We start from the raw sequence: 13,171 nt of genomic DNA on the forward strand, positions 1-13,171 counted from the left end.
GGTCACATTCTTCGAAACACTATTTCTTTAGACATTTATTAACATCACTAATAATAAATAATTTAATTATGAATGATTTTATTTTGGTTCATTTCTCATTATTTTTATCTTTTTTATTTATTTAATTTTAATATTAATGTGAACTGGTTGATTGGATTACAAATATTTTAATTAATTAAATGAACTAATTAAGTTATCATTCTGAATCATTTTATTCAAAATAGAATAAAATAAAACACTTATTCTATTTGTCTATTGGTAAGAATTAAGATCAATTTATCCGTTCATATTATAAATTATCTAAACTAATATATAAATCTATTATTTTTTATAAGTTTTTATTAATATATATTTATAAAAAAATAATTAAATAAGTATATTTTTTATTTGTACTTTTTCCGTAGATAATTAAATAAATATATAAAATCTTCTTTAATTTTTTTAATATTTTTTTTGAACTTAAATATTAAATAAGAGATAGAGAAAATTGTTTTAAATACAAAATGAGTTATATTATAATTTTTTAAATTTATTATAAAGAGATTTTTACGTATGCAATTATAAGCTGAATCAAATCGAGTAATTATTTAAAAAATTAAAACAAAGTCATTGTTAATTTATTCATTCTTTTGTTAATGAACATTCATTACGATACTAAAAGACTCATTCAAATCGAAACATTATTAACAACCCTCAGTTGTTTCTTAGGCATCAACTACTAAAATTGTCTAACATTAACTACAAACATGTGTTAATCTATTAATAGCGACGGTTTTCTATCATTGTCGTTATAGACAACCTTTTTATAACCAAATTGCATGATAAGTTTTCTTCTGCAAGAGAATTGAAAACAAAACTATATGTAGTAAGTGGGTAGAAATTAGTGCTGATTCTTCTGCCTTTTGATCTCTGATGCAGCCGGCCATCTCTTTCAAGTTCAATCACTGATCAGTTCCAACTTAACCCATTGAGATCCAGTTGTTTGTAATCTGAAGGATGCTCGTTTTCCTCTAGTGCATTTAGATCGAGCGTCGGTTTGAAATACGCCATTCCAAACGGTGGTGGTACTACTATCTTCTCATCTTTTTCCTGGAAGTAATTGGCACGTCCATCTGTTATTTTTCTGCATCTTTTGTCTGCATGAATATTGTCGCTGCCATTTCCTTTCCCTGATTGCAACCCAACTCCCATTGACGTATCTATGTCCTTGTTCATACGTTTGTTGTTTTCCTTAAACTTGCACTGCCGTAATCTAGTTTGATCATAAATCGTCGCAGCAGCAGCATCGCAGGAAGTCAAGCAACTGTCCACCGAACAATCCTTCATTACTGCCGGGTAAGAGGAATTCAAGCAATTGGGAGAGATCTTTAAGGAAAGTTCCGAGATTTGAGCTTTTGCAATCTCTAGATCCATCGCCCCCAAGTTTTGTTTTCCAAGTGTGTCTTGGGCTTTCTCTAGAACTGTTTGAAGGTACTTCCCTTGAGCCTCTATTCTTAGCTGCAAGAGCCGTTGTACCTATTTAAGCAAAGAATTGGTAATTGATCAGTAAAAGGAAAAAATGAAATCAGTTTGTTTGCTTTCTAACCTCTAGCTGTTCATGAAGTCTTCTCTGTACTTCAATTTGCATTTGTATTGCTTCATTTATCTCTAAGCTTCTGAGTTGAAAACATACTTTATTTAAGAACCGTGTAAATAAATGGTAAGAACAAAAATTGGACCAATTCCTTACCTGTTCGTTTGGGTACCCATATTCGCTGGATTGCTCATCTGAGTTCCATTTGCCTCTGCTATCATCCTCTCCCCTGAATCTGCAATTAGTTTTACCTTTTTTAGGTTCTAAATAATTATATGTTCTATTGTTGGAACTTTGACAATAGATCTTCTTACCAACTTTGTTATTTGCACTATTTGTTTGTCCATGAAGATTTTTACTTAGTCTGTACTTCTGCCAAAAGAACCAAGAGTTACCGGGTGAGTTTCTGAAGCAACTGGCAAGAAACACATCAACTGATTTTTACCTGAAGATGGCTTTTTAAGTGGTACAATGTGAGTCCTGGAATTCCCATCAGTTTCAAAACTGTTTTCGGAGTAGCCTCTACATAAAAGAACAGAAAAAAAAATATATAAGTTATCTGTTTTACAGAAGTTCAAACAATTGATTGGCTACATGGGCTTACTGTCAGCTCCTCCAAGTTGATTGACTGCTTCTATGAACCGTTCATGAAGATCTTGGGTCCATTTTAAACGCGGTTTGGCATCGGTTGACAGGACAAGTCCTGAATCACCTACACCATGCCCATGCCCATTGCCTCCTTGCATAAACAAATGTCTATCTGCATGATGATGGTACATCTTAATTTGAAGATGATAACTTTATTTTTATTTTTAAAAAGGTTTTATGATTTGCTAGACTGATTGAACTCCAATCTGTCTTCACCTGAAGAAACAACTAGCAGTATATAAAAGGAAAATGGGTAGTTAGCTGCTATTGCTCTTATCTACCAAATGTTTTGTTTGACCCAAATGTGATCAAGAATGACCTTATAAAGGTAGTTTTCTTAGTGGGAATATAGCATCCCAAGCAAAGAATAGAATATTGAGTTACCCCACACTGGTAACATGGCCCAATCTAATATTTGGGAAAACTCAAAAAAGAGATGCTTTCTCTCAGATTCTAATTTGTAGATCATCTCAAATTTTCATTTTCACTCTCATCAGAAAGCAATTTGAGGTGTGTTTGATAAAAACACATAATTAAATGTTAATGCTGAATTGTAACTGCCGAATTTGATTTTCTAGCTTAATTTGAGTTATATCTAAATAATTTAAGTGGATGTAGACAGCACTTAATTATTTAGATTATCAAGAATTGTTAACAAGGAGCCCATTGACAGCTTACAAAACAACTTAATAATTGCATAAGTTGTTACATTTAAAACAATGTATTTATAATCAAGTGTTCTTTAATTCCTACTATTTTCAAATTCCATGAATTCCGTAGAAGTAATGAAAGTAGAAATGCCACTTGCCTTCTGCTATGCATAAGGAATAGGAGGAGAAAAATCTATTCGTTCAGTTCATTGTCAGGAAAAGGTAAGAACCTTATTCTCAAATGGGGGATTTTTCTATAATGGATTAAGAGAATCTGATAGAGATTAATCCCATGGTTATTATTGATAAACAATGTTACAATATATACTAGTCAAAAGACTCTTAATAAGGTAAACCACTAATCTAGGAATCTAAACAAGGTAACCCACTAATCTAGGAATCTAAACAAGGTAACAAGATATATACAATATACTAATACACCCCCGCAGTCGAAACGGGAGATTCTCGGACGCTGAGACTGTCTCTGAAATCTTCAAATAGTATGCGCGGAAGTCCTTTGGTGAATATGTCAGCGATTTGAAAACGAGAAGGCATATGAAGAATGCGAACTTTACCTCTATCTACTTTTTCCCTTACAAAGTGTATGTCCATTTCGATGTGTTTGGTACGTTGATGTTGGACCGGATTTTGGGAGAGATAAATCGCACTTATGTTGTCGCAGTAGACCAGTGTGGCTTTGTCCAATGAGATACGAAGTTCTAACAATAAATTGCGAAGCCAACAGGATTCGGAGACAACATTGGCAACTCCTCTATATTCAGCTTCAGCACTAGAACGAGAAAGTGTGGATTGCCGTTTTGACGACCAAGACAGAAGATTATCGCCTAGGAAGACGCAATAGCCAGATGTAGAGCGACGGGTATCTGGACATCCTCCCCAGTCTGCATCAGTATATGAAACGAGTGTAGACAGTGAGGATTTGTAAAGATGAAGGCCATAGTGCTTTGTACCCTGTAAGTATCGAATGATTCTGTGTAAGGCAGCCAAGTGAGCCTCTTTCGGATCATGCATGTGGAGGCAAATTTGCTGGACTGCATATGAAATATCAGGACGTGTGAAAGTAAGATACTGTAGTGCTCCGGCTAAACTTCTGTAATGAGTGGGGTCAGAGACTGGTGGACTAGTTGATTTTCCAAGTTTGCCATTTGTATCGACCGGCGTTTGTGTTGATTTGCAAGTAGACATTCCAGCACGATCAATAATTTCTTCAGCATATTTCTTCTGACTAAGACAAAGTCCATCCTTAGTATACGATACAGCAACTCCCAAGAAATAGCTTAATTTACCTAAATCCTTCATAGCAAATTCTGCGCCTAAGCTTTTCATGAGAGTCTGACGTAACTGATCAGACGAAGCCGTAATGATAATGTCATCAACATACAAGAGTAGATAGGCAATTTCGGACCCATGTTGATAGATAAAAAGCGAATGATCAGTCGTGCTGTGTGTAAAACCGATTGTAGAGACAAAATCTGCAAACCTTTGATACCAAGCACGAGGAGCTTGTTTTAAGCCGTATAAAGATTTGCGCAATAAACAAACATGGTCGGGAAAGATTTTGTCTCTAAAACCGAAAGGCTGATGCATGTAAACTGTTTCGTTGAGATTACCATGTAAAAATGCATTCTTGACGTCCATTTGGTGAATGGACCAAGACTTCGATAAAGCAATGCTCAGAACAGTTCGTATGGTGGCTGGTTTGATAACAGGACTAAAGGTTTCTTCACAATTGATTCCAATCTGCTGAGACCTGCCATCACCAACAAGACGGGCTTTATGCCTCTCAAAAGAGCCGTCAGAGTTAGTTTTATGCTTAAAAATCCACATGCATCGTATAATATCAACACCCTGAGGACGCGGAACCAAGTCCCAAGTCTTATTACTAATTAAAGCGTTAAACTCATCGTCCATGGCGGCTTTCCAATTCGGGTCTGATAAAGCTAACTTTGGGTTTTTGGGAATAGGCGATGGAGATGTGAGTGTGTTTAGATTGAAAATGCGTTTTGGACAGACAATCCCATCCATTGCGCGGGTTCGTATTGTCCGTGTTGGATTGATGATGGTTGGTGAATGATTTGGACGGTTTGGTCTTGTGGACGGGCTGGTCGTGTTTGGGTTTGGGCCTGGTGAAGTGGTGATGGGTGATGGTGGGTTTGGTGGAGTGTGTTGAGTTGATAATGGGCTCGGTAATGGAGTGTTGTTTGGTGGGGAAATGGACTCGGTGATGGGCGGGGTTTGGATGTGTATTGGGATGGTTATTGGTTCGGATTGAGATGGGTTAGTTGAGTTTGGGTTTTGGACAAGAGAAAAGGGAAATTTTGTTTCGTCAAAAATGACGTGACGAGAGATGATAAATCTTTTTGAGGCTGGGTCGTAGCATTTGTAGCCGCGATGATTAGAGGGGTATCCTAAAAAGACACAAGGGGTAGAGCGTTTATGAAGTTTGTGAATAGTGGTTGGAGGAAGAAGAGGATAGCAAAGACAACCGAAAATTTTTAGGTGAGAGTAAGAAGGAGTTCGGTTATATAGAAGTTGAGTGGGTGAGAAATTTCGAATTTGTTTATTTGGAAGAATATTTAGGAGATAAGTGGTCATTTCGAGGGCGTGATGCCAAAAATTTAACGGGAGAGAAGCATGAGTAAGCAATGTTCGAATCATGTTATTTATGGTGCGTATTTTTCTTTCTGCTTTACCATTTTGAGGAGAAGTATAGGGGCAAGAGAGGCGAAATTGTAGACCATTTTTGTCACAAAATGTACGAAATTGACTGTTGTTATATTCAGTTCCGTTGTCACATTGGATTGTTTTAATGGGCTTTTGAAATTGTGTTTGAATTTGATTTTGAAGTGTAGAGAAGACGGAGAATACTTGGGATTTGTTTCCAATTGGAAAAGTCCAAAGGAAATTTGTGTAATCATCAAGAAACAGAATATAGTATTTATGTCCATTTGTACTTAGCACAGGCGACGTCCACAAATCACTATGAATAATATCGAATGGGGAAGTAGTATAAGAGACAGAATTGGTAAATGGTAACTTAACTTGTTTACCAAAGATGCAAGACTCACAGAGTTTAGACCCTAAAACGGGCTTACAAGAAATAGAATTTGATTTATTGAGAGAATGCAAAATATCGACACCGGGGTGTCCTAATCTATTATGCCATAAATTTGACGAAATTGCAGTAAACGAAGAATTAGTTGGGGTTTTTTGGCTTTGGCTCGACAGAGAGAGTGGGTAGAGATCCCCCGAGCTATTGTTCCTCATGATAACCTTCCCCGTCTGGAAATCCTTTACAGAAAAACCAAGTGAGTCAAATTCTACAGAGACGTTGTTATCACGAGTAAACCGACGAATAGATATAAGATTTTTAATGAGTTTGGGAGCATGTAGAACATTGTTCAGAAGTAAGGGTGGTAAGGGTGGTTTTAAGTTAGTTTTACCAATACCGCGAATCGGGATTTCCTGTCCACTCCCAACAATGATATTTTTAACACAATTTAAATTAGAATAAGGCGAGAGACTACCTGAGTTGGGTGTCATGTGTGAAGTTGCTCCCGAATCCATGTACCAAGTATTGTCAGGCGGAGTAAGGGATAAAGTGTGCATCGCCTGATTGATATCGGTTGCAACGTAACTTTGGGGCTGCTGCTGGCTCGTCTCAGCCATGTAGGCCTGCTGTGGCCGAGAACCGAGTACGCCTGCTCCTGCTGTCCGAGTGTGTTGCTGCTGATAGCCAGAACCGCGCCAGGAGGCGCCTTGTTGCTGTTGACCAGATGCGTGCCAGGGGGCGCTTTGCTGCTGCGGCCAGATCTGTTGTGTCGGGTAGGGACAAGGGGGTGCTGTCCAGCCCGCAGGCGCCCACTGTGCCCATTGCTGTTGGCCAGGAGGTGCCCAGAATTGCTGTTGCTGGTGGTATGTGCGGCTGGTGTTGCGACCGCGTCCTCTGCCGCGCTGGCTGCGTCCTCGGCCCTGGCCGGCCTGTTCCTGCGCGCTAGAGGTGCCCTGCTGCTGCTGCTGGCCGGTAGCACGGGCTGATTGGCTAGAGTTGTTTCCGCGGCCTTGGCTACGATCGTCCGAGGCAATAAAAGAGGTGTTTGTGTGGACGAATTCATCCTTCCTTGTTTCAACAAGGAGCAAATCAGATCTAGCATCGTAGAAAGATGGGAGAGGCTTCTTTTGACCTATTATGGTGGCGATTGTTTCGTAGTTTTCATTCAAACCCCCAAGTAGACGCAACACCAGTCGATTTTCAGAAACGGGGCAATCAACATTAGCAAGTTGATCCGCAATCATCTTCAATTCAGTGCAATAAGCACTCATGTTTGGGAAATCATTGAGACGAATTTGAGAAAACCTATTTTCAAGATACATAGCGCGAGAACCTGTGTTATCTTGAAATATATTCGCTAAACGTTCCCAAGCCTGAGCAGCCGTCATACCAGGTTTTTGGATCGTGTTTAGTAGATCCTTGGATATTGTTCCAAATATCCATTGCTTGACAAGGGCGTCAAGGCGTTTCCACAGAAGAGAGTCGGTCTCGGAAGATGTTGAAGGTGTTTCGGAGGCGTTGGGAGTTTTTGGTTTGAGATGTTCGTAAACATTGTGAATCAAGCAGTGGTTTTCGAGAAGGTCTGCCCAAGAGAGATATTCCTCGCTACCCATCTCTAGGGTGATAGGAATTATGGAGCGGAGATTGTTAACAGAGAAAGCAGAGTGGTATTGAGAAACAGACATGGTGGTGGGCGTCTGACTTTGATTGGAGGAGGAGTCTGAATTAGTAGGTGGGACAGACATTAGAAGTTTGTGCGTGAGGCAGCAAGGTGGGAGGAAGAGAAAAAAAAATTCGATTGATGATCTTGAGAGGATCTTTACTCTGATACCATGATAGAGATTAATCCCATGGTTATTATTGATAAACAATGTTACAATATATACTAGTCAAAAGACTCTTAATAAGGTAAACCACTAATCTAGGAATCTAAACAAGGTAACCCACTAATCTAGGAATCTAAACAAGGTAACAAGATATATACAATATACTAATAGAATCCACTATGTTTTTTCTTTTCTTTTTAGACTTTCAAAACCACATTCTCTGTCCACTAGAATATTCTTACGATGTAATTGGTACTGTTTCCCTCACTTGTTGAAAATCATTACTTTTTTTTTCTTTTTTTTTTATGTGTAACTTATAAATGGGAAATTGCACTAATTTGTTTGACACTACCTGTGTTGAATGAAGTGTCCAAGTGGAGTAGCCAAAGAGAAAATAAGCTTCTTTTGAATTGGGAATCTAGAAGCTTTGAATATATACACAAATAAGAAAAAAGAATGGTAAAGAGAGAGAGTTCTTCAAGAATGGGAATAAGGAACAAATTCTATTTTGTCCCCTTGAGTAAGTTTGGTACTTATTCAGCTAATACAGTGTTTTAAAAAATAGGAAAGGGGAGGGGTGAGTGAGAGCCTCTGCTTAGATGCTGGGACCCTTTTGGAAAGAGAAAAAAAGGTTTGTACTTACATGAATACTTGCATTGGATCAAAAGAAGACAGATCATAGCTTAAAAAAAGGACCACTTGCCCCTTCCCTTGACTTAGAGGGTGGCTCAGTTAATAGATTCCCTGGTTGGTATATATTTATATATCTTTATATTCTCTTTTGTCTAATTCCTTTGTGCCAATGAATATCATTCTTGCTAATTCTTTTAGGATTTAAGTTCTCACTATTCATTTATGTTTAATATAATCATAGATTTGGTCATGAATATCTAATGTTTTAGATACATTTCTTGTTTATTGGTATATTAAACACAAATGAATTAGTGTATCTTGTGCAGTGTCTCAGGAGTGTCTTCTTTAAAATTTGCCAACCGTCAAAGGCTCGCTTGCTGCCTTTGGCCTTAGTTCGTGTTCGTGTTGGTGTTGTTTTCAGGACAGCCAGAACCTACATGTTGCTGGCAAATTTAACTTATTATGACTCATCCAAAGCTAGTTTAAGCCATCAACTAAGAGACTAGATGGATCAAAACTTGTTCCGGTTTAATTTTAGTAAGATGATTTATTGATTTATGCTTTGTTTTGACTTCTCCATATAAAATTAACCAATGGCATTTGTTTCTTAAGGATAAGGATACTTCTAAAAAACACTAGTCTTTTTTATGATAATTCTACATGTGTTTTTTGTTGCAACTTTGAGTTAAATGATTTTGGAATTTAGGAAGCTAACTCGATTCCCCACTTCAACTTAAGGAGTTCTTAGTAAGAATTGAACCCGAGACTTTTGGTCTCTTAAGTAAGATCCTTGTCACTTAAGTTACCCTAATGAGTTAATTTGTGTTGGTCTGAAACTTGTGATCAAAACTTGTATTGAATGGTTTTTATTGGATTTTTTCACCATTATTTGCAGGCTTTTTAAGTATATGGATTAATGAAAAAGGGTTGTATTCTTTTCATGAAAAAGAATACTTATCTACATGCATCACATTCTTTCTTCATTACTTGATAAGTATAGACCTAACTTAATTGTCTACCTTCAAAATGTTACATTTTGTTTAGATTCTTTCTTACACTTGGACTAGCATATCACAAAACACCTTCAATTGCAAGTCCATTTAGATGGGTAATATACATTTAAACAGCATATATATATATATATATATATATATATATATATATATATATATATATATTGCATCAGTTCCTAGTGAACCAATTATATAATAAGATCAGTTGATTCTGATATGTTTGGATAGTTTTTCTAAAAGAATATAACAAGTCTTTTAGTAGTGCCAACAAAGCATGTTATATTCCTTAATAGTTTCCTGGCACGTGGAATGGAATAAATTACTCTTAAGGGAGAATAATATTATGCATTATCAAGCTGCAGTTAACTAAATCTGTATTAGTATGGGCTTTGCATGAAAGAATGGACATGACTCTCGTAGTCGAATATCTTTTTTTCAGTAACGCCCTCGAGTTTGATTCTCGTCTCTCATGCTTTGCATCTGATGCTTGCATCAATGAAGTTCCTTCAGGTCCTGTAGGTTGTAAAATTGGTATTGTGCTCCCAAACTTTGTTCCAATATTGATTTTGCCCGTCAAACATGATTTTATCTCATAACTAACAAACTCCAATTAAGTGTTTGTTTCAATTATTTCTAAATAAACAAACTCATAATAGAATAGAAGTCATCTTGTTGTTTGGTTCTTTTGATGTTCATATATATGTAAGATTACTTTATTCCCTTCCAATTAAATCAACTTTTTCTCTAATGAAATTTACATAAATTAGTTAGAAATATCATTCAAGCTCACTTTTTCAGTAGTACCTTTTTTAGAGACTAGAACTATATTCCTTTTTTCCTTTTTAGTAGTTATGCTTTTTTGCTTTCATTTAACTAATATGGGCTTGTCTAATTGCATCTCCTTGGATGTATGTCTTGTTATTAGGGTTAAGGCTGTTAAGTACTACGGAATTTTATTTGGTTCTTTTTATAAACAACATTGAGCTATTTATGGGTCCTAGAATTACTTTGGACAGAAATGATTTTTAAATTAAAAAACTAGTTTATTCTTGAAAAATATTAGTACATCCTAAGTCATACTCTTACTTCAATCTTTCTCTACTACTAATTTTTTTTCTTTCTATTTTGAGCTCAATAATAGAGTTACATGTGTACTATTTATGCTATTATTTCTAAAAATATTTTTTTATATATAAAAAAATAATAAAAAATTATATAATATAACTAATTTAAGAATTGAATATTTTCAGTAAAAAATTGAAAGTTACTTAAAATTGCTTAAACATTTATAAAATTTTAAATGGAGAGTTTATTTGAAATAGTAAAATATTAGTTATATATTATTATTTATATTTATATATATGATTAAATATAAAATTAATTTAAATAATAATAAAAAATAAAAAAGAATTAATTTAATACTCGTAAAATTTTAACAATCTAAAATGGTAAAAGTTTAGTAATCTAAATTTGTATCTAATTCATTATAATCGATCAATTCTTTTATAAATAGATAGTTAACAAAAAAAAAAATATATATATATATATATATATACAAAGAAAATGATGAAAATTATATATAAGTTTGGGGCTAGAGGTTGGGTTCACAGCAGCCCGCCAATGGATCTTAGAGGCCCTATTTTCCAATTGAAGCTAATTCTCAATATAAACTTTTAGAGTTAAATATATATATTTTTTTTATTAATGAGAACTAAGTTGCTTCTTTAGTTATAAACCTAATAATTTAAAAGGGCATGTAGGCACCGCACCGTATGTTATTTATTAAAACTAAATATTTATTTTTTACATTTAAAAGTCAAAATTTAAATTATTAGAGTAAAGTTAAAAAAACTAATATAACACATTACTGTTTATATTATTTTCAAAACAAAGTTTATATAAATATAAATATAAAATAGTAAATTATTTTTAAAAAAAAGTGTACGAGAGATAATGAATGAGAGTAATGACAATGTTTTCTTTCCTTAATTTTTTTGGTTAAACAAACATTTAAAGTAGAAAATTAAGGATGAGTGAAAAGGCTAAATTTATAAAATTTTGACATATGTTTTGGCCGTTATTCTTTCCCCCAATACTATGTTATTTGGTTTTTCTGTCCAAACAAAAAACAATATATTGATGAATAAATTGTCTTTTGGATTTGTTTCGATGTCAATATTCTCAACTTCTTGGAATAGTGGTTCTAGGATTTTGTGTGCTTATTTTTGTTTGATCGGTTAATTAACTTAATTCAAAATAATGAGTCTTTAATAAAAATAAATCTTTTGTTTTGAAATTGTTATTTTGATTGTTATTGCTTCTGTTAGTGTTCCATATCTTGTTTTACCTATGCTTGTTTCTTCATAAATAAAGTTTCCCTTAGATTTAAAGAAAATAATTCAGTCAATTTCGGTTTAATATTTGAGATTTTTGAAAAAAAATGAAAAGTCTTTGTGCAAAATTTTAAAAAATGTTAGATTTATAGACGAATCTAGAAATTAGAGTTGGGTGGAAAAAAAATGTATTAATACATTAGTAGATAATTATGAATTTTGTCATTTTCTTTAAATTAGAAATGCAAATAATGAATTAAATAAAAAAAAATAAAAGATTGAAATTTCGTCATATTTATAATATATTTAATAATTCCGTTGATAATTGTAATGTAACTAAGAGCTCATTTGACCCATGAGTTTTTTTGGGATAAAATTTAGTTTTTATTCTAAAACCCAAACATTTTATCAATTATCAAATTAAATAATTTTATCATTTAAATACCAAAATTACCCTCTAATTTTATTTTAGGAAAAAAACTCATTTAGACGTATGTACTTGTACAACTAGCTCACCTAAACGTATGTACTAATAAAATGTCATTTAAACGTATGTAATATCAAAAATTGGCTCATTTAGTCTCTCTTAGTAACCATGGTTAACTTTTATTTTTAAATTTATATATTTATTAATTAAATATTAATATATTTTCTCTCTCCTTCTTTTTCATTAATTAAATTAGGTAATTTATTTTATTCTTAAATTTTTTATTATTTTAATATCAATTTCTCTTTTATATTTTATCTTTTTTTTATTAGTTTTTATTTCTTATATTTCTTAAATTCTCATTTTTTTTAAATTTAACAACTTATTTATAAATTTTATGTTTTACTGTAATATTTTTTTGAAGGATTTTTTTATATTTAATTTAATATAATAAAAGTGAAAAAAGGGTTTTTTTTTATTTAGTTTAATATAAATAAAAATGAAATTAATAATTTTTTATTTAATTTTTATTCACGACTTATATTAGTAGTAAATGAATTGTTTTGTCTAATATTTGATTATTACTCTTTTAGTGTTTGATGAATGAGTTTTTATTATTATTCAATTTTTAATTTTTAATTAATTTATTTTTGTGTTGAAGGATTTTTATTGTTGAAATAATTTTTATTGTTATATTCATTGGGATCAAACAATTTTAAAATAATTAATAATAAATGTGAATATAAAAAAAATATATAAAAAAGAAGAAGAAATATAGAGTTAAAATAATTAATGATAATTGCTCATATGTATAAAATAAAATTAAAATAATCAATCATAAATACTCATATAGAAATAATAAAAAATTATAAAAAAGATAAAAATAAAGGGTTCATTTATTAGTAATAAATGAAATAATAAATGAAAAAGAAAGAGAGAGAAAATATATTAATATTTAATTAATAAATATATAAATTTAAAAATAAAAGTTAACC

At 33.0% G+C, this 13,171-nt stretch overlaps 1 protein-coding gene across 2 annotated transcripts; it reads right to left on the bottom strand.

Annotated features, from left to right (window-relative positions):
* Window positions 1–691: 691 nt before the first annotated feature.
* LOC124920905 (myb-related protein 2-like) lies at window positions 692–2,506 on the bottom strand. 2 transcript variants are annotated; one of them, XM_047461487.1, is made up of 6 exons: window positions 2,178–2,506; window positions 2,019–2,095; window positions 1,888–1,945; window positions 1,730–1,808; window positions 1,586–1,652; window positions 692–1,515 (listed from the first exon to the last, which is right to left on the bottom strand). In XM_047461487.1, the coding sequence occupies exons 1-6, from the start codon at window positions 2,350–2,352 to the stop codon at window positions 949–951; spliced, it is 1,023 nt and encodes a 340-aa protein (XP_047317443.1). In that variant the 5' UTR covers window positions 2,353–2,506; the 3' UTR covers window positions 692–948. The 2 variants fall into 2 exon arrangements, with proteins under 2 accessions (XP_047317443.1, XP_047317442.1); XM_047461486.1 differs by having other exon boundaries at window positions 695–1,515; window positions 1,586–1,655.
* Between the last annotated feature and the right edge of the window lie 10,665 nt (window positions 2,507–13,171).

The sequence above is a fragment of the Impatiens glandulifera genome, chromosome 1 (genome assembly GCF_907164915.1).
Source record: "Impatiens glandulifera chromosome 1, dImpGla2.1, whole genome shotgun sequence".
In the NCBI taxonomy this organism is placed as follows: Eukaryota; Viridiplantae; Streptophyta; class Magnoliopsida; order Ericales; family Balsaminaceae; genus Impatiens; species Impatiens glandulifera.